We start from the raw sequence: 19,997 nt of genomic DNA on the forward strand, positions 1-19,997 counted from the left end.
GCATGTCCTTGTCTTCTTGTAGGAACTTCCTCACAGCTGAGAATAAAAGCAGCAGCAACAGGGTCCTCATCATCCAGAGTGATTTTGATGAAGCCAGTCTCAGCGCCAACCTCATTGCATCTGCAAAGTAGGTCCAACACTTCCTTTTCGTGGGCTTTTAGCTACAGGGTGGTTTTGCCATATTAACTTTTGCTGTTCATTTCCAGGTATTCGTCGATTAATGAAATCAATAAGATAACCCAGGAGAACACAGGTAGAAAGGTGTTTGTGTACTTCATCACCAGACTGCCAAGAATGGAAGGAGGGACTTCTTACATTGGCTTTCATGGCGGTGAGGCTTATACAACATGGACTATATTTTTTATTATGTAGTGTAAAGAGTGGACAATAAGCTGAGACGTTAATATTCACAGGCCCCTGGAGATCAGTTCATATTGATGACCTCAGACGCTCTAAAGACATTGTTTCAGACATCAAAACTTTGCAAAACATGACAATCAGTCAAATGTTTGAAACAAAGGCACCTCAGGCTGAAGGTTAGTTAATGATAAATCATTTATAAAAAATTATGTTGTTGTCTCCATATAAATTCTTCACTTTACAGTATTGTGTATTAAATTACAAATTTGTTGTTAAAGCCATGGAGACTGATGACATGTACACTGAGAGTGAACAGGAGGAAACTGAGCAGGAGGAAAATGTAAGTCTATAAATCCCTGCATGGTCATCACATTGTTTTCTTACATGAATGACATGTTATTTTATTGGGGATAAATCTTAACACTAGATTTTAACTAGTGTGTTCTTCTTCTGCAGACCTGGGAAAGTGTTGTGGACACTACAGCATTACTGAGGAGCTGTGTGCAGAGTGCAGTAGCCATGCTGAGGGACCAGGTGGAAAGTGGCCTCCGCAGTACTCGGAGAGTAGAGATCCTTCTGACACTCCTGAGTGACAATGACGAAATAACAGGTAGTAACAAAACTTTTTTCAGTACTTGCTGTTGCTTTTTTTGTTTTTTGCTTTTGCTAATGCTAATTATTCTATCTGAATTTGTCAGGTGAATTTCTACAAGTGGTGAAGCGGCATCTTCACTCATTGTTGGTGACTCACGACGGCAACACTTTCTCATCCATCAAGAGCAACTGGGTCCTCAAGGAGGCCTCAAACATCGATGCCTTGCAAGAAGGAGGCACCTTTAGGTGAGTGGTTCGGTCTTGTGTAATATGCAGTTTAATATACAGTATTTATTTTCCTATATTTATTCGAAAACCACTGTAAACTCCTTTTTTCTCCATTCATGACAGACACACCTTATGGAAACGTGTTCAGGCTGTGGTCGTCCCCCTCTTGGCGCATCTAGTTTCACTCATAGACCGTGACCAAAACATGGACCTCCTGCTTGATACCCGCTGTGATGAATCTGTTAAGAAGCTGTGGTTAGATATCTTTGGCAATGAAAAGCTGCTGGAAATCTCACACCTAACACTAGACCACGCGTAAGTGTTGTTAATAATGTAATTATTGTGCATGTAATAATGTGTAATAATTGTTTTGTTTAAAAAACAAACAAACATTCTTGTACCTAAAGATGTCTGATGTTCACTTTGCTTTTTTAAACTGCTTATAGTTCTGAGACGAGAACCATCCTTGTGCAGCACTACATTGCCCAGGATAAGAACATGAGCTGCAGCATGCCATTCAGCTGGAGGATTAAGGACTACCTGGAAGAGCTCTGGGTTCATGCACTTCGACATGAAGGTAGTGGTTTGTTTTAGCCACTATATAATTTATATAGTGATGTTGTGTTTTGGGGTTTATTTGTTTGTTTGTTTTGTTTTTACATTAAATTCATATGTCTTCCAGGGCAAACTCAGAAAGACTTTGTTAAGTTCTTTTGGAAGACACCGCTCGGCCGCTACATAGCGAAAGCAGACCCAGAGATGCAGTTTGAGTTTTTCCAGCGCTACCTTCAGGATTTCATCTCCATGACAATGAATGTCACTTCTCGGGAAGATCTCCAGGTTTTTTCTTTTGTTTTGTTTTTATTTGATGTTGGTGAGATTGTGTGTGACAATAAATACTAATGCATGTTATTTATTTTTCTAGCTCCTGTGTGGTGCTTTGAATTCTTGTGTTAACGAACTGCGGTCGCAGCTCAGTGACACTGAAGCGGTGACGTCTCTTCCGTGGGTCCATGCTGCATATCATGAGTTCAAAAACCGGCTCCAGAACCTCTGCAGAGTGATGTGCATTGTACCTCAGTTGACCCAAAACCTCCTGATGAATCCTAATGCCAGAGGCGGAGTTGAACTGGTAATCCTTATTTACACAGTGTTTTTATTTTCTGTTTCTTTGAAGGATTTTTAATTTCTCATCAACAGTCTTCTATTTTTTTAAATTTTTGGGGGGGTTTGTAATTATTTCTGTTTGGTTTTGTTCTTCTGTCTCCAAGGTACTCGATGTGTATGCTGGGTTTGCATGTGTGGAGTACCTGGAGCCCATAGACTTGAACACAGATGCCCGAAGACAAGCCTGGCTCAGGCAGGTGAAAAAAATCCAGGTTGCTATTGAGTTAATCTGCTCAGAGGACAGCGTGAGACATTATGGAGAGAGAAGCAAGATAATCGCCAAGAGAGTCCAGTAAGTAAAGCTTAAAGAAAAAATATCCAAATCATCACAAGTCTGAGGTTTTTAGGTTGTCTTTAGGTAACCACTTGAGCTGTATTAAAAGGTTATTTGTTTTATGTCTTTTAGAGCTGGATGGAATCGGATATTTTCTCTGTCTCTGTTTGTGGAGCACATGTTGCTGGGAATAGAGGAGCTGGAGAAGAAACTGTCTCCTTTAGTTTTGGAGAACACCAGGCGGCTTGGCCAGGTGCGTCTGGGTTCTTTGTATTAAAATTTTTTTTAACAGTACAGATAATTACCATAAAGCGTTCTTCACGATAACCACAATCTCTTCTTCACCCATAATAAACATGTATTGCTTCTGCTCTCCCTTCAAGATACTGGGAAAAAACTCAGACCTCAAAACTCAGGAGACGTTTGAGGCAGTAATTCGTTTGCTCAAAACCTGCAAAGATGGAGCCATCGAACGCATCTTCAGGTAAACATCGATCTTTATACATGTTGCATGTTAACAGAATCTCTCATCCTGTATTTTAGCGCTTCTGGGCATATTTAGCATTGTATTTGGCTGCTTTAAGAAGGTTGTAGAAGGTACGAATGAACTGAATTGAAACTTAAATGGCCAAAAATAAGCATTTTTTTTCTCTTGCTGGGAGCTAAGATTCTATTTTTACCAATTTATTGTTATATTTACCTATTTTAGCATCTAGGGGCTTAAAATATAGAAGGAAGCACTGCAGGAGGAGGGCTGTCTATTTTCAGTTTCTTTGGATTTTGTGTCTATCATAGCTTTAAACTGGTAATATTTCACTACTGAACATCAGAAGCGTTATAATTGTTTTGTTTGGTTTTTTTTGTTTTGTTTTTTCTCAGGTTTGGTCTTACACTGTGCCCAGTATGTATGGGAGACCCCCAGGACCCGCTCTGCCTGCCATGTGAACACATCTACTGTGTAGCCTGTATCAAAACGTGGTTGGTGCCTGGACAGATGTACTGTCCTCTCTGCATGCAGCCAGTTAACGATGACTTCCCCTTGGTTCCCTCAGATGATATAAGGTTGGTAACTATATGTGAATAAGGCCAACGACTCATGTGTAATGAACAAAGATATCATTCAGTTCTTCCCACACAACACAAAATTTTTTGATCTGCCTTTTGCTGCTGTTTAGTTGTGTTGCGTTTAAGTACCTTGTTTTTGATTAGATGTGTTTTGTGATGTGCTTTAAAACATCTGTGTGACTTTTAAAAATCTTCTTTCATGTAGGATTCCCATCAAACAACATACCCAGTTTAGGAACAAGTGCAATGCTTTCTTCATAGACCTGGTGTCGACTGTGTGTTTCAAGGACAACTCTCCACCCTGCTCAGCTGTCATTCTTCATTTGCTGTCATTTCTCATGGTGGAGGCCGGCGCTGTCCCAATTCTAAGAGGTACTCTATTACTTTCTTTCCACCATGTATGTGAAACACATCCATGTGTGACTGTACAACTATATGTTTTGTTAGTTCTAAATAGATTTATGTATTTTTAGGCAATAAGCAGATTTTGACAAAGGCGCTTTCTCCGTTTGACGACTCTGTGGATAAAAATCCGGTGGTGCGGTCAGTAGTGCTCAAACTTCTTCTGAAGTACAGGTGAGGTCCTTTTTCTTTCCTCCTTTTTTTGGTTATTGCATGAGGTCTTATTATGCCTGTGCATGGCAGTTTCTAATTTGTGTTTAACCTTGACTGTTTTTGAAGCTTTGATGATGTTAAGAAGTACCTGCAGCAGCACCTGACAGCAGTTGAGCGGAGCAACATCTTGGAGGAGATGGATAAAACTGAGCTCTACACCTTGTACATTAACTGCTTGGAGGTAAGCGCTAACACACAAGCTGCATGTGGATTTGATTGTGGATTTTATTAAAATGCCTTTTTAAATGTTTATTTTTCTAGGATTCCATGTTTGAAAGGATGCAGTTCAGGTCCACTGCAGACCAGCAGGCATGTCTGCAGGATGAAAGTGCCTTCTTGACTGATTTCTTGCAGTCTCGTGATCAGCTTTCTGAAAAGGCTACTGTAGAGTACCTGCAGCAGGTGGCCAGAGTGCGTATGGACCTGGATATGGCAGTGAGCATGTTTGTGGAAAAACTGAGAGCTCCAGGTGCGTATTTTTAATGAGTTACACACTCTTATTGTTTGTCATACTCCTGCCATGTGTCAGGAATGTTCTCCTTTTTACAAAAACACTATTCTTTACCAGGATCCCAAGAAGGTGGCCAAAATGGAAGCACAGCTTTCCTGACCAGTGTGACAGACTTGTGTAGGCGGAGTGGAAATGACTGGTATCGGGTCTATTTGATCCGTAAGATGTGCAGTCAGTTTGGAGTAGAGTTTGTCAAGAAGCTCCTCAAATCGGATCAAATGAGTTGGATCTTTCCTAAGGAAGTTCAGCAAAAGGTTCGCTTAGCAACAGTTTGATTTTCAGCTTATAAAGAAGATAAACTCAAAGTTTTATTCTAAATAATTCATTTTCATTTCACTCTACCCAGGATGAAGAAGTCACACCAATAGATCAGTATCTCGTGTGTGGGGAAGATTACAAGACCATCAGAAATGCTGTTGCAAAAGTAGTTATGGAAGCCAAACTGGATGGACTGGATGAGGCTTGCGAGGTAATGTTGCATCGCTTTCTTGGTGGAAATTCAGAATCAGGACTTTGCATGCATAATGACGTGGGTCTTTTGCTTTGTCTTTATAGCGGTGCAAATGCCCACCACAGTGGAAAACAGTTTATCTTCTCTTGGCACTGTATCGAGAAGTCACCACTCTCTACAGAGAAACCAATGCGAGCTTCCATCCCAAGCCTGAAGTAGGTTTTCTAATTCAGTTAGGCTAAATAAAATAACATCATCTTATCTTATTTTAAGTTACAGTTTTCAGTTTGTCTCCATTCAGTATTTAATTATTTGTGTGTATATTTTTACCAATAGCAAGTGGAGGCCCTGATGAGCTACATCGAGAAATCAAAATTCCTTCCCAGCCCGCAGGTGAAGGCCTTTGCCCTGTCTCTGGTGACCAACCAGATTGGGCCCTTGGCTCTTCGCTGCGGGGTCTCTGGTGCCCAGTGTGTGTCGGTGGACTTGGCTGTTCACTTAGCTGCTGTCTTGCTCTGTGGAAACCAGGGGATCTTGGCTCCACTGAAGCAGCTAGCTATGACACCTGCAAACATGCAGGTATGTATAATAGCTGTTATAAGTGATCAAAACCTGGGTATATTTAAAAAAAAAATATATATATTTGATGCATCTGTTGGTACAGGCGGCTTTCTTGCCCACCATGCCGGAGGACATGTTAGCAGTGGCTCAACAAGCTATGGGTCACTTGCAGTGGTATCGTAAGTATTATTAAAAAGACAAAAATCTTCTAATGTGATGAAATGAGGTGATGTGCTAAACACCTTTGTCATATTGTTTTATACTTTTAACACAGACTGTCCAAATGGTCACCCCTGCACCATTGGTGAGGTATGTTAGCTTCAGTTGGATTCATAATCCATTTTTAAAAAGTCACTTTTTGTTGGTATTTTTCTCATATTTATTTGAAACTCTTTCTATTTCTTTAGTGTGGCCAGCCCATGCAAACAAGTCATTGTGTAGACTGTGGTGCAGTGATTGGAGGGAATGACCACAGACCCGTGCAAGGATTTCATACTGTGCAAGTCCAGTAAGTGGCCTACAGAATTCAGGTGGAAAGAGGAAAGCAGCAAAATAAACATATTCATCAGTATTTATTTGTTCATTGTCTGCTGACAGAGGTGACCGCACTCAAACAGGCCACGTCCTCGGCGACCCCGGACGTAGAGACAATCCAGACATGCTGGACACCAAGAGCATTTCTCCCGTTCCTTTCACCATCATTCGCATGCTCACTCACATGGCCATGCTGCTTGGTTCCTGCAGCCAACCACAGGTAGCACAAACAGAACGGAGTTTTCAAAAGTGCTGTTTTTTTTAACCAACCACAAATTATCCAAGTAATCTCCATCAAGATAATGTTATAAGCCTGTTTATAATCCACTGTTTGTAGTAAGAAAGGTGGAGAGTCATCCGCTTTTTTTTTTCCTTCTAGTCTATTTCTGCCATTATCAAACCTCCAGTCCAAGACGCAGGAGAGTTTCTACTCGCTCATCTGAGAAAGGACATGAAACACCTCATCAGAAGTCTGGGTAAGGGGACAGACGACACAATCAGCACTGTTCACCTGGTCATCAACAGCCTCCTGGAGACACACCAGCAGCAAAGATGTAAGTAAAAGCTACACTAATACTGCAGCTCTCTACAAATATAAGATACCAGTGAAGTCCTGTGTGAATAATTACGGAAGCATTTTGATAACAAAACTCAAACAATCCGATTGGACTTTGAATAGTTGTCCAGTATAGTCCAGCATAGAAGAGAGAAAGTGTGCCCTCTAGAGGCCACAAATTTGAGCTTTTAAGTCAATATATGGATTTCTGGTTTAAAGATATGTATAGATTTGTAAAGACTGAGAATAGTCATAGTAAAAGGTTTTTTAATAGGCTTGACTCTCCTTTTAGGGCCTGTTCAGTATGACAATCTTCTCTCGACCAAAGAAGCACGAAACGGCTGGGAAATTGAAATGAGCGCTGCCATTATCACACCACATCTGAAGGTACTCAAAGTTTTACTCCATTTTTTCCCAGAACAGTACAAATTGCCTCATATGTTTATACAAGATCTATGCATAACATAACATGTCACCTGCTCTTCCACAGCACTTGGATAGACAGCTAAAGGAAGTGAACACATTTATCCGGGCTGACTCTCGTATCTCTGCCAGTCCAATCATGAAGCTCATATTTGGAGATCCTCAGCTCTTCTTGGCTTCACTTCCTCCAAAATCTCTGATCCATGTTTCTGCTGTGTGGAGCTGCAGGGAGAAAGTGTCTCTGTTGAGCCTCACCCACATTGTGGAGCAAAATGATGGCAAAGACACCTTGCCGGTCCTCTGGAGGTTCCTCCATAGGGTGAGAAAATGAAAACATAAAATGCATTTTTAATGTTGAAGAAAGGGAAAGAAAAATCTGTCGGTGATCTGAAAACACTACTACTGTCATTATTATTATTAGTATTACTGATTATTTATTTTTAGGAAGCGGAAATCCGACTGGTGAAGCACCTTCCTGAAATCCTGGCACTCCAGAGGGATCTAGTGAAGAAGTTTCTGAATATCGCTGAGCTAACGGAAGGCAGCATCGCTGAATTTCTCCGCAATCAGAAAGCCGGTATTGACTTAACTGTCTACATCAGTGTTTCTCAGCCTTTTCAACTACGTGACTCATGCACAAGAGATACAAAGTTCCATGCAACTCCTAATTACCTCTGTTCTCGGAAATGTCATTGTTAAATAGCTGGCAGAATGCGATTTAAGAACCTGCCTGCCAAGGAGTGAGTTGTTTTAACCTGGACGGAGACAATGATTGATTATTCATAAAGAGGAAAATCTCTTCCACACGTGAACGCCGCTGATGTTGATGTTCTAATTTTCTGTAGCGTGTGAACTGCGGGTCTCCTGCGCGGCTGACATCTTTACACTAGGGATTAATTATTTGATTTCTTCTTGTATGCAGTTTCACTCAAAACCTGGTACGAAAAACACATCAGAATCTTCCTGGCAACCTGGAATCAGCTCAGAGTATCGCTGGCAACCAATGGTAACCAACCAGCAGTACTGTTACACCAGCGCTGACCTGTCCAACGTCTCGTTCTAACGTCATTTTAAAATGTTTTCAGGTGAGATTAAGATCCCGGCTGAGTTCTGCCAGAATGACCTGGACCTCAACAGTGACTTCAGGGTGCTGTTGCCGCGGCGACACGGCCCAGGCCTGTGCTCTACAGCTCTGGTCAGCTACCTAATTGCGCTGCACAATGACATTATATACTGTGTGGACAAGCACACTGGAGAGGAGACCAGGTGGGGGCGCTCACACCACATTTTTCTCACTTGCAATGCTTTGGCTTTCAGAAGACTGTGTCTGAACTTGTTCTACACTTCATACGGCATGTTTGCCAAAATTATAAGATATAGATGGATTAAAATAACATTATGATATCTCAATTATAGCTGGAAAGAGCTAAAGACTGAAAAGAGTGTCAGAGTAGTAGAATCCCAAAATATAGAGACACTGTCTCCTGGGTAAACTTTCTATTTATTCCTCTCTCAGCTACAAAGTAAGCCCTGCAGATCTGACTGACCTGCATGTGATTCGTTACGAGCTGGAGAGGGATGTGATGCCGCTGGTTCTGTCCAACACCCAGTACAGCATCGAGCGGGGCCAGGAGACCCTTCACGAGTATGACTTGCCTAAGATCGAGCAGCAGATCATCTCACGCTTCCTGCTGGGCAAGCCTCTCATCACTCTCAATGTGAGCCAATGAAAATGAGGAGCAAAGCAGCTTTGCTGACAATTCAAAGCACAGTTTGTTAAAGCACAGTTTCCCCCTCTTTGTCCTTCATCCACAGGGCCTTCCTACACTAGTGAATAGACACGATCGCAACTACGAGATTATCTTCAAGGACATAAAAGAAAAAGTCAAACAAGTAAGTTGTAATAGGTCATAACATGCTCGGATTTAGCATTTATTTATCAGAGATTACAAATTGTGTATACTGTACATGCTTCTGATGATAACAGCCATTATGATGTATGCCAACAGGAGCCTCTTCAGACTCTCACTCTCTTTGCTGTGGCTGGAGAGCTCCACTCCTACAGTGAGGTGTGTGACGCTTTGTCAATGCTGGAAGTGGCCCTTGGTTTCCTTGCCATGACTGGGGGAGAGCCTCATATGCAGCTGTCCTCCTACCTGGAGGAGGTGCTGCAGATGGGAAACCAGATGGCTCGGCACATCCTCAAGGTTGGCCTATCTGAGACGCCGGCTATTTTATACTGTTGCTCGTTCTTTCTGACTACTATGTGGATACTGTTTATACAGAACTGAAATGTGCCAAGTGTGCTTTAAGAAACTTAATTTTGTTGCTAGTTAGGAGCATTGAGTTTAAGATCTGGTAAGATCTTAATTACTTTATGTTCTCTATGCCTCACGTTCACATTGTTTTGCCCACAGGCCTTTGGCATGTGTTGCCTAAAACACTGTGTGGCACTGTGGCAGCTGCTGGCCTCACTTAAATCAGAAAACATGCTGCGCCTCAAGAGGGTAAGCATCACACAGAGGTGTATTATGTCTCAATAGTTATTATCAATATGCCTATACATGTGTTTTTTTGTGTTCATCAGGATCCATTTGTAGGAGTTTCAGAGGAGTACAAACAGGCCCTGGGTGAGGACGAGCACAGGCTGCTGATTGGTTTCTTCTCTAAAAACAGTGCTGACACTTTCCTCCTGGAGATGCATGAGTTCCTGGTGCTGTTCCTCAAAAAGCCAAATGCAACTGATACCTTCAGGCCTGACTGGGGGTAAAAATTCATATTTATTCATTGTGTTTTCATTTGCATTACTCTAGCAGTGGCAGATTTGATTCAAATTGCTTGTTTCATCTTTTAAAGCTTGAAAGACACGCTGGTGTCTCAAATGGAGCGCAAAGACATGGACATTCCCGCCGATGTGGAAGAGCTCTTCCCAGAAGAGATCCTCCTGTCCCATTACGTCGAAGCATGGAAGTTTATCGTCACCTTCAAGCAGGAGCGCGGACAGAGACAATGAGAACAAGATTTAAGCTTTATTCCTTTTTTTCCTTCTGTATGCGATGTCATGAAAATCCCTCAGATCAAGTTTACATCTTGAAATGACAGTATTCATTTGTCATGTAATTACACGTATACAGAGAAGAGGTGCCTTTGACAGAGCACTAGCTTCATAGAATAAGAGACATTTTACAGCTTGTCTATATGATAATGTGAACTTTTTTCCCCTTAATGATCTCTTCTTGGATTGTATCACTTTGTATTTCTTTGATGTTATCTCTGCAGCTGCAGTTGAAGTCTGCTTGCTTGCACTTGACATTTAATGTGAATTTGAAAAAAGGTTAATTTACTCAGGTAAAAAAAAGTGGATTAAATTGAGGAAGGTAAAATCAGACTTATCTAAATCACTTTTTCAGGAACAAGCTGACTTTTTTACTGAAGTCATCAGTCACATTATGTCATTTACATTTCTGAGTTTCTTTTGTAGCCTTTGCTTCATATACAGAACATCTACTTGCCTTTCTTTCACTTCCAAGCTGTCCACTTTTTTCATTCATTTTCTTTGAGTTGTTATTACTGATTAGTATATTTACCGAGTACAATTCACTTTTTCTATTGTTTCCATTCTCCACTTAGTAATTTTTGTATGTGGGATCTGTAATATAAACAGCTTCCAGCAAACCTTTAATGATGCCTACATTTGATTTTTATGTTTCTTTTGTTTACACCAAGGTTGTAGGCCAAAAACATACACGTGTCAAATATAACCTCCTTTTCAACACTGTCTCAGTTCTTACTGACTCTAGCTTCCTAACTCGTTTTGTTATTTGTTATACAGTACTGTGCAGAAGTTTTGAGCCACCCTTCAACTGTTTTGCTTGGAAATGAGAAATGGATACAATTTAATGAAATATGTGCAAAAATACATGGAAATACAGCATATAAGAAAAAACAAGCAGATTTTGTACAAGCTTGAATGTCAATATTTGGTATGACCACTTTTATTCTTCAGCACAGCCTGAACTTTTGTAGGTAAGCTTTCTTGTAACTTCTTTAATTAGTTTTCAGGAATAGTTTTTCAGGCTTTTTGAAGTATATTCAAAGCTCATTTTTGGATGTTGTTTGCCTTTTGTTCTCTATCAGTTGCTGCTTCAAAAATGTTGAGGACCTGGTTCTGGAGAGGCCAATCCATGACTGATTGTGTTCCACTGTGTGCTTTTCAATGCTTTTACTGCAGTTTGGGATCTTTGTCATGCTGAAAAACAAAGCCAATCAATCAGCCAATCAGATGCTTTCTAGATGGTATTGCATGTTTGCTCAAAATCTGATGGTTCTTTGACAAGATCCTCAACACAAGATCCTGACACACCCTTCACCGTGTTTTACAGATGGCTGTAGGCACTCACTGCTGCACCTCTCTCCTGACCTTCCAGAAAACCTGTTGCCACTGAATTTCAGTTCAGTTCTTGTGTAATTTAGCAAACCTCAGCTTTTTCCCCATCTTAGGAATGGCTACTTGACAAGCCACCTTTCCACTGTGACCATTTGGGGATAAACACTGCTTCATCCTTTAAGTTATGGGCCTTTTTTATGCTTGAATAATTAACAGGTCAGCGATAAGAGGCTTAAAAAACAAAAGTTCCTCTAAAAATGCTCAGATACAAGAACTGGGCTAAAAGTGACCGGGGGGAGAAAAGCAACTGATGTCCAAAGAAAAACTTTTGTTGTCTCCTCATTTCTTAGTGTCATCTGCACATAGGCATCTCTGATTAACTGCCAGTTTGTATTGTGGTTCCTTATACCTTGTAATTCCCATTATTACTGAGTGTAAATAATCGATTTTCAACAGTACTGTCAGTGAAGTTCACATGTTAATTACTCTCTATTTACACTTTACGTCACTGCTTAAAACCAACGTAGGGAGTACATGATGTATTGTTCAGGAAATGTCTGCCTACCAAGGGTTTTATGACTTTTTGACCCTCTGTTGGTGGGGAGCTCAATGTGTTTCTGATCAGCCTGATGGAAATGATAAGGACAAGACAGCCGCAAGAATGCCGCTGACAAGCTCCTTGATTCAATTTCCCCTATGTCAAAGTAGTGTTTAGCATAACAATGACAAATGGAAGCATTTGCCTGTTAAAGTAAACCATGTCAGCGACCACCCTCTGGAAGTCGTCAGTCAGTAAATGATATCTGCAGTACTGGTTACCAGAGTTTTTACCACTTTCGCTCTAAAAGCATATTTTCTTCCACTTAGTTCCACAATGATGCATCTATTGAGCTACAAAATCTAATCAACAAATAGACTTAATAAAACAGATGAGGCTATAATCGCAGCCATGCATTTCATTTCATGTTGACAGCCAGAGCTTTTCAGCGCTATCTAGGCACATTCAGTGCTGCTCATTAGCAAACTCATAATGTGGAAGTAGTGTACACGGGGTCAATAAACGCACCCACAAATGGGTCACAGGCAGGATTTGTGCAAACGCACTGTAGAACAAGCTTCACTGAGCAAGTTCAATCTGTTCCACTTCCACTTCTGTAGGCTTCAAGTCCACCATGCCAGTGATACAAAGGGAGGGACACAAAGCGGCCAAATTATTTCCCCTGTTCTCTGTTTGCTTTTTTTTTGTCCTTGTTTCTTGATGAGGAGGAATTAGGGGCAAAATTACTGCGCATAATGGTTCACATCTAATGACATTCATGGTTGATGGACATTTGGGATCGGGACGTGAGCATTTTTTTTATGTGGAGGATATTGTGATCAACAAAGCTGGATAATTATGTGCAGAAATTACCTGTTTTGATTTGCAAACGCAGAATGTTGGAGAGCTCGAGAGCAGTTTTGTAGGGCAGCGCATTTACAGACCTTTTAGTGTTAATATAATACAGAAGTGTTCGGCAAGCTTTCTAAGAAGAATGGCTTCGTCCGAGCCAAACATAAATTGCAGCATATCCTCTCCCTAAACTGCCAGGCCGATGGAGACTTTTTGTAAATCAGTGAGTAGGTATGCTGGATCATTAATGAGTTTGTTGCTTATGTCATAGTTGTCCATTTTTAAAGCAGAATACCATTAAAAATAAACTATAAGTGAGTATAGTTAGAACAATAAGATTGGCTGGCTGTTCTACACAAATAGATTCACAAAATAAAAGCTGAAAAACGTAAAACTAGGTCATCAGTGTCATTTTATTCTGTGTTATTTGTTATGAATTAATCTCAGGCAGTCATCACACCTTTAGAGATGCCTTCTAAACTCCATAATCTAGTTTAAATATTGTGGAATATGCCTGCGCCTCAATCCGCGGAGGAGCCACTTAACCCTTTGCAAAACAGCCTCAGATATTCATCAAGTTTTCACCTTAGGGATCCAATATCATTCATAAGCTCTGACGCCAGGCAGGCGCTTGGAGCCAAGAGAGAGCTAAGATTTTAATGGCTGTGGTATGAAATCAGTACCCTGAAATACCCCTGAGACCTCAGACAGCACACCAACAGGCTACTGTATTTTCTATGGGGCATTATGCTTTACTGGCGGTCTGGGGAAATGTTTTCTTTAAATTTACCCTTCAGGGTGCTGCTGTTATTGCATTATTATCAAATTAGTGTATTTTAATTACTACGTCATACGAAATGTATGCGCCAGAAGGTCACAATGGGGTGAGCGCAGGGGCTGTGTCCAAATTCTCAGGTTGTGCTGTGCAATGGCAAGATGAAGAAGAGAGAAAGCGGGGAAAAATACAACTCGCTGAGCACATCTGTGAATTATATTAGCTAATTGTGTGCACTTCTCTTTGCACTCAACACTTGGGTTGTCCTCCAAGCACAAGGAAGAAATTAGGAGCGCGGCTGCCATGTTGTTCTATTAAATACGTGAAGAGAAAATACAATTACTAGTTAAGTGGGAACATACCACTTGGGATTATGCGAGGCACTGAATTTTTACCTTTTTAGATTTTTATTTTTTGCATGCATGCACAAGTTTCCCAGACACAGTGTGTTAGGAGTTTAAAGCATGAATATGGATGTCAAATAGAAAATTAAGGATTTTCCCTAAATTGAAAATGTGTGTGGGTTTTTTTTTTGTTTTGTTTGTTTTCTTGTATAATTAAATTCTCTGCAACAGTCTCCCTAAGCTGATAAATCTTAACTTTTACCTGCTTCATTGTTAAAGCTTGAATTTCAATACTTAGCTGGCTGCTACGGGCACACAGGGAAGCCTTTACATTCCATAACAATAAGACAGATTGAATCAGATTGTCGTGGTAAGAGGAGAAGAATTTTGGGAAGCCCAGAGATATATGCACCTTTTCCCAAATAATAAACAAATGCATGGTCATGACTTGAGGTACATTTACAGTGTGAGAAGCTTTCATTAACTTTTGTTTTAGGAAAGATACTGTGTACAGGCAAAGACAGAGGACACGCTAGAATTACTCATCTGTGGGAGACAAATTGGCAATATGGGATCTTTTCTTTCTACTTTGACTTCTTGGAAGCCATAGAGATCATCTTGCTGTGTATGCTCCACAAGAAGATGACATTATCCAGCATTGCAGCTGCTCCTTATGCTTAGTCTTCCTAAGAGTAATGTTTCCAGAAATACGAACTCACTCACCCTGGCTTAATTCCATATCACACAAGGAAACGATGCCCCTGGAGAGTTTGGCTAAGGCGATTCCAACCTTCCACCCTGCTATCCTCAAAACACAGCAGCTTGCACTGGGTTGCTCAGAAATGAATTTGAATTACAAGTTGAGGCAGGATACTAATTCGATTAATACTCATCGATATGATGATATTTTAAGGCATTTACTGCAAAAAGTCTCCGACACAAAAGATGAATTAATCGAAGGAAATGGATTGATCTTAAATGTACACAAAAGTTCATCTGCAGCTATTCTGAACCGTCTGATCTGTGATGCTGCCACACAGGCGGCCGCTGCTCATTCTGAATCTCTCCAGCAGATCTTGAGTCATTCCCGGCATACTCGAGCTCGTTTGAAGAACGATCACTTCACTTCTTGACACGCCGAGTAATAAAATAGATTATAGGCGGTGTTTAGAGCCACCTACCTTTCTGGCCTTTGGCAACCTTTTCTGTGCAAATCTGAGTGAAGGATTTAGCAGAGCTTTTAGATTCCCACCCAGGTTCTCTTTTTGGCTTTCCATTCATATTGTGTATGCGATTGTCCCCGAAAGCTTTCACTATGTTTGCTTCTCAGTAATGGATAACTATTCTTTAAAAAGAATAAAGTGTAAAATGTCACAGGGCTGTTATTATGTAAGATTTCCCGAAATTTAACAGTGTAGACTTTTCATTCTTGCAGGGGTTTGGATTGTGTTGCATAAATCAAACAAGTATCCATTTACATCAAGGCTGTGAAATGCCTGAAGCTTTTACACCAGAAAGTTCTCCTTTGAAAGAGAGAAAACAGTTGCTGCTGCTGCTACATAACAGTGTTATATAATACAATTAAATATGATTCCCTTCTCTCTTTCTCTTCTTTGTTCCCTTGCATTTTTCCCTGCTGTTCGCTGTCTTTCACACTCTTTCTTGTTTTTTTTTTTAGGCTTCTTCCATCTTCTTTCATTCATTCTCTTTTCCCTGATGTGCTTTGTCATCTGACTGCCTTTGGCTGTGTATAGATAATGACTGTGCAAGAGGTTTTTGTTTAGCATGGGTACAACAGGATTAGAGTGATTAGTACTGGTGCCAGTGTTGTAACAAGCCCAGGAAGCATTTCACGGTGTAAAGAGGTGCTGACAGTTATTCTGTACAAGATTAGAGAAGTTGGATTATGGCTTGTTTTTCTACACCTGGCGATGAGAGACTAGAAGAAAAGAGTGAAGGTTACAAAGCCAGTACCCCGAGGAAAAGAGCTGTCCTGCGTAAAGTAATCCCCAGCTCCCCAGCTGCCCCTGGCTTATTCATTCTTATGAGCTGTATTAGCTGTAGGCTGTAATAGACCGTCTCAGATGTGGAAATGAATTTCTACCTTGACCTTTCACCTCGGTAGCCCCTGATACCTCTGGTGGCCCAAAGAGCGGGATGGTTCCTCTGCCTCCATTAAGCTCTCCTGTGGTCATGGCCCAAGCCGGTGTTCAGTTTCACAGCACCTCTCTTCTTGGCCCCAGCACAAATACACAACACCCTCTCCGATTGCACTTGATAATATTTATCCTCAATTATAATTCCACAGATATGGATTCTCGAGTGGAGTACAGTGGCAGCAGACAAAGCAGAGTGGCCTTGAGCCCCACAGCTAGGTTTTGCTAATGTGGGCTCCATGTACTCCAGACAATCCATGCTGTCTCTGGTAGTGGGGCAAAATAAGCAATGTAGCCATTAAGAGCTCCAGCGCAATGAAGAATCACTCGGCTGTATATTTGTCCTTGCGATGAGTGCATGCATTGCTCTAGTGAAACGTGAAACCACCTGGAACACACACTGGTGTCGCATGTGAGGAGTGGTCATAGTTTAAATAAATCAGTCGGGCTTCTTGTTACCTACGGCCTTGTCTGCAGGAGCCCCCAGAATAGGCGATGTGAAAGATGCATGCATCATAAGCTGATCTAACAAATCCACCGAATGCCATTTTCATACTCAGAAAAAGCATGTAGGCAAACGGGTTGTTTATAGACATCAGTATGTCCAATATCTGCTTTCACTCTTTGCTATCAACTAATGCTTGAAGAAGATGCTGGGTGCCTAAACTACCCTAGAAAACAGCACCACTTTTTTTTATCAAGTTTCCTGCAAAGTAGTAAGAAAATAATTAAAAATAGTGAGCTGAAAGTTGCTAGAAAGCTACTTTCAGAACAGAGTCACTTGCTAGCATTAATGCTAACATTAAAAAAAACAACAACATATGGATTGTGAAAAAATTCCTGCTGAATCTGCTTAATTTTCTTAACTGATCAAAAGCTCTTTACTACATAACGTCAGACGATTATGGAGGATACTCATAACTTGGTGTTTAATTTAAGTAAAAGGCTAATATCTGTACATGGAGAGCAATGTTTAAGTTGGCTAGCCAGGCAGTAAATGCATCCCACAACTTCTGTATAGACCTCATTGCCTCGAGCTGCGGGAACCTGTTACGTCTTCAGATCATTCATCTCATTTCTGGTCAGCTAGCATCCAGCATAAGCTGGAGCCCTTATTGAGGATCGGCCTGTGATTTATTGGTTGTTTTGGCTATTAGAGATGGCAACAGAGTATTGAAGATTTTGTAGCAGGGGAAGTAAATGGAAATAATGAGGGGAAGGAACAACTGCCAGCCACTGCTTTTTTAACTCGCTCACACATAGAGAAATCTGTGTGTAATGTTGTTGTTATTGGCAGAACCCATTTTAGGCAAGTCAGCACCACCCTGTGATGCCCAGGAACGACATGCATGTCATTTCCTGCCAGGAGCAGTCATTTCGTTCATTACTGCTGCTCACTGGCAGCCAGTTTGTGTTCAGTTTCTGATTTCCAAATTGAAACATGTATATTTTTCTTTTGTCGACGGCAGTTATATTTCCAGGCGAATCAAGGCTGCGGTTCAAGACGTTTTGGGGTCTTAGAAAAGTTTCAGTTTATAATGAAATGTATAAAATGCTTGAATCAGACCGTTTATAAATATTCCACCGAAGTGCTCTTGGCTTTGAAAAATAGCCTGTTTACTCTACCTTTTAATGCCCTGTGGGATGGATTTCCAAACTGTATACATAGAGCTTGTACAGCCAGTCTTGAGTAATTACATGGTATCTTGAATTACACGATATTTAGCTGGTGATAACAGGAAGGTCACATGTAATTAAATGTTATTAATGAGCATACTGACTAAAATGAATGTAGCTTGAACTTTTAGTATCTAAAGCAAATCAGCTCCGACTTCTTTTCTGGATGTGATTCATTGGCCTGATGAGGCCACTGTCTGCTTGGATTACATCCAGCCATCTGATGCTCGCTTCTGGGTGTGTGACACACAGCAACAGTTTGGTTAATTTGATATTTCACTTTAAATAGTTTCATTTTCTTGCGAAAATAAACATTTTTAGAGCACTCAGTGGCAATTTACACATTTTAATGGCTCTGGCTTTCAGCTTTTTTATACCAGAGTCATTTATAAAACTTTTAATTATCCAGAACACAACAAAGTAATTGAAATGCAGATCAAACACGGAATCTGAGGGCGGGTTTGTAAGTTAAACAACACACATACTGTATACGGAAAATGAAATGAACTGTCACAAAATGAGAGCCTTGACGTTTCTAAGGGCTGAGAGGTTCGTCCTCACAGCTGAGCATCAGTATTCTGCATCCATCCGACTGTTGGCTTTGTTGATAACACAGCTGCTGTGGGCCGTGTGCCAATTGAGGACTAATGGCTGAATTAATGGCCACAAGCAGCTGGGCCCATCAAACAGACAGGATTACATAAGAGTATATGTGTTTGGACTGTGTTTGACTATATGTGTTGCAGAGCAAACGGAAGGATTGAGAAACTCCTGCTCTGTGAAACAGCAGAACAGCCCCGAGGTGTCAGGATACACTTAGAGAGGGGAGGAAGGCTCATGCTAGCCTATTGACCTTAGGATCTTTTTTGTGGAGACTCCTTCTCAGCTAAGTCTGGCAGCTGTTCTGCATGGGGATAACAAGAGTGGGCTCATAAAAACAGAAGATACCATACACTAACTTTGGACACATTCAGTCTCGTACAGTGGTGTTCCAGTTCTTCAGACAAACAAAAAATCACTTTATCAGTTGGAAGTTTAAGTGTAAACAGTTAAACGTCTCTAGGCAGAGGATGAGCGCAGGAGGAGAAGCAGGTGATAACCTGGGATGCCCTCCAGCCCCCGCAGATATCACATAGCAGTTTCCTAACTGCAAGATAACCAAGGTCAGTCCAGTTTGTGGAAGACAAATTGTTCAAGTGTTTGTTGAAGCAAAATGAGTAACTTCAAATAAGCATTAAATAGGGACAAATTTTAAAAACTATAGCTTGTATATAGAAGATGAACTCAATGTCATGCTTTGATTTTGGACTTTTTAAAGCCTGAAAGTGAACATATTTGGAGATAATACGGCTAAAATGTCTCCAAAAACCATAACAAGCATATTCAGAGGTACAGTTCAGTATCTCCACTCAGCATGGTTGCAACTCCCTATGCCATAAATTAGCTTCAAAACCTCAAGTGTGTCATAAAAGCACTCACTGTAAGCACTGACTGTAAACATATTTGTTTCTACTTTAAAATCACACCCTAACCTTCAGTTCAAAGAAGACGGGCTTGCTTTTCCAGCAAATCTCAAGTAGTCATTTAGTCTTAACTAGACGTTACCTGCTCTTCCTCCTGATCCACAGCTGCCCCTGTTTAGCCATTTTGTTAAAACAAGTTGGATTCACAGTCAAGAACTGAACAGTTTCTCATTTTAAGAACATTTAGACACATCGGTAAAGTTTTTTCAAATCTTTTGGGTCAAACTGAGGTCTCTAAGTCAGGCTTACTTTGTCAGACCTTGACACCAGAGCAAAGTCTGGCCAACCGTATAAATCTCTGACATACATTATGCAGATGATGTCTAGAATAACATTAATAAATCTGGTAATGGGCAGGATGGAAGGGAAGGAGGAGGCTTGGGGGGGTTAAAAGTGAAACAAAACT

At 40.8% G+C, this 19,997-nt stretch overlaps 1 protein-coding gene across 1 annotated transcript in view; it reads left to right on the top strand.

Annotated features, from left to right (window-relative positions):
- The window catches only part of rnf213a (ring finger protein 213a), a 31,711-nt gene extending 20,599 nt beyond the window's left edge, over positions 1-11,112 (top strand). Inside the window, exons 30-67 of the mRNA XM_039611743.1 lie at positions 23-127; positions 207-331; positions 414-536; positions 639-700; positions 817-970; positions 1,059-1,200; positions 1,306-1,497; positions 1,629-1,759; positions 1,865-2,022; positions 2,108-2,314; positions 2,454-2,641; positions 2,756-2,876; positions 3,007-3,107; positions 3,503-3,685; positions 3,894-4,060; positions 4,162-4,264; positions 4,370-4,484; positions 4,565-4,772; positions 4,872-5,068; positions 5,161-5,283; positions 5,370-5,480; positions 5,602-5,844; positions 5,930-6,005; positions 6,101-6,135; positions 6,234-6,334; positions 6,424-6,580; positions 6,740-6,914; positions 7,209-7,303; positions 7,407-7,658; positions 7,784-7,916; positions 8,262-8,345; positions 8,425-8,605; positions 8,856-9,057; positions 9,155-9,232; positions 9,349-9,546; positions 9,757-9,846; positions 9,927-10,105; positions 10,196-11,112. Coding sequence (XP_039467677.1) covers positions 23-127; positions 207-331; positions 414-536; positions 639-700; positions 817-970; positions 1,059-1,200; positions 1,306-1,497; positions 1,629-1,759; positions 1,865-2,022; positions 2,108-2,314; positions 2,454-2,641; positions 2,756-2,876; positions 3,007-3,107; positions 3,503-3,685; positions 3,894-4,060; positions 4,162-4,264; positions 4,370-4,484; positions 4,565-4,772; positions 4,872-5,068; positions 5,161-5,283; positions 5,370-5,480; positions 5,602-5,844; positions 5,930-6,005; positions 6,101-6,135; positions 6,234-6,334; positions 6,424-6,580; positions 6,740-6,914; positions 7,209-7,303; positions 7,407-7,658; positions 7,784-7,916; positions 8,262-8,345; positions 8,425-8,605; positions 8,856-9,057; positions 9,155-9,232; positions 9,349-9,546; positions 9,757-9,846; positions 9,927-10,105; positions 10,196-10,352 — 5,452 coding nt within the window. The 3' untranslated portion in view covers positions 10,353-11,112. The remainder of the gene's footprint in view (positions 1-22; positions 128-206; positions 332-413; positions 537-638; positions 701-816; positions 971-1,058; positions 1,201-1,305; positions 1,498-1,628; positions 1,760-1,864; positions 2,023-2,107; positions 2,315-2,453; positions 2,642-2,755; positions 2,877-3,006; positions 3,108-3,502; positions 3,686-3,893; positions 4,061-4,161; positions 4,265-4,369; positions 4,485-4,564; positions 4,773-4,871; positions 5,069-5,160; positions 5,284-5,369; positions 5,481-5,601; positions 5,845-5,929; positions 6,006-6,100; positions 6,136-6,233; positions 6,335-6,423; positions 6,581-6,739; positions 6,915-7,208; positions 7,304-7,406; positions 7,659-7,783; positions 7,917-8,261; positions 8,346-8,424; positions 8,606-8,855; positions 9,058-9,154; positions 9,233-9,348; positions 9,547-9,756; positions 9,847-9,926; positions 10,106-10,195) is intronic.
- Positions 11,113-19,997: the final 8,885 nt, after the last annotated feature.

This window comes from Oreochromis aureus, linkage group 4 (assembly GCF_013358895.1).
Source record: "Oreochromis aureus strain Israel breed Guangdong linkage group 4, ZZ_aureus, whole genome shotgun sequence".
In the NCBI taxonomy this organism is placed as follows: Eukaryota; Metazoa; Chordata; class Actinopteri; order Cichliformes; family Cichlidae; genus Oreochromis; species Oreochromis aureus.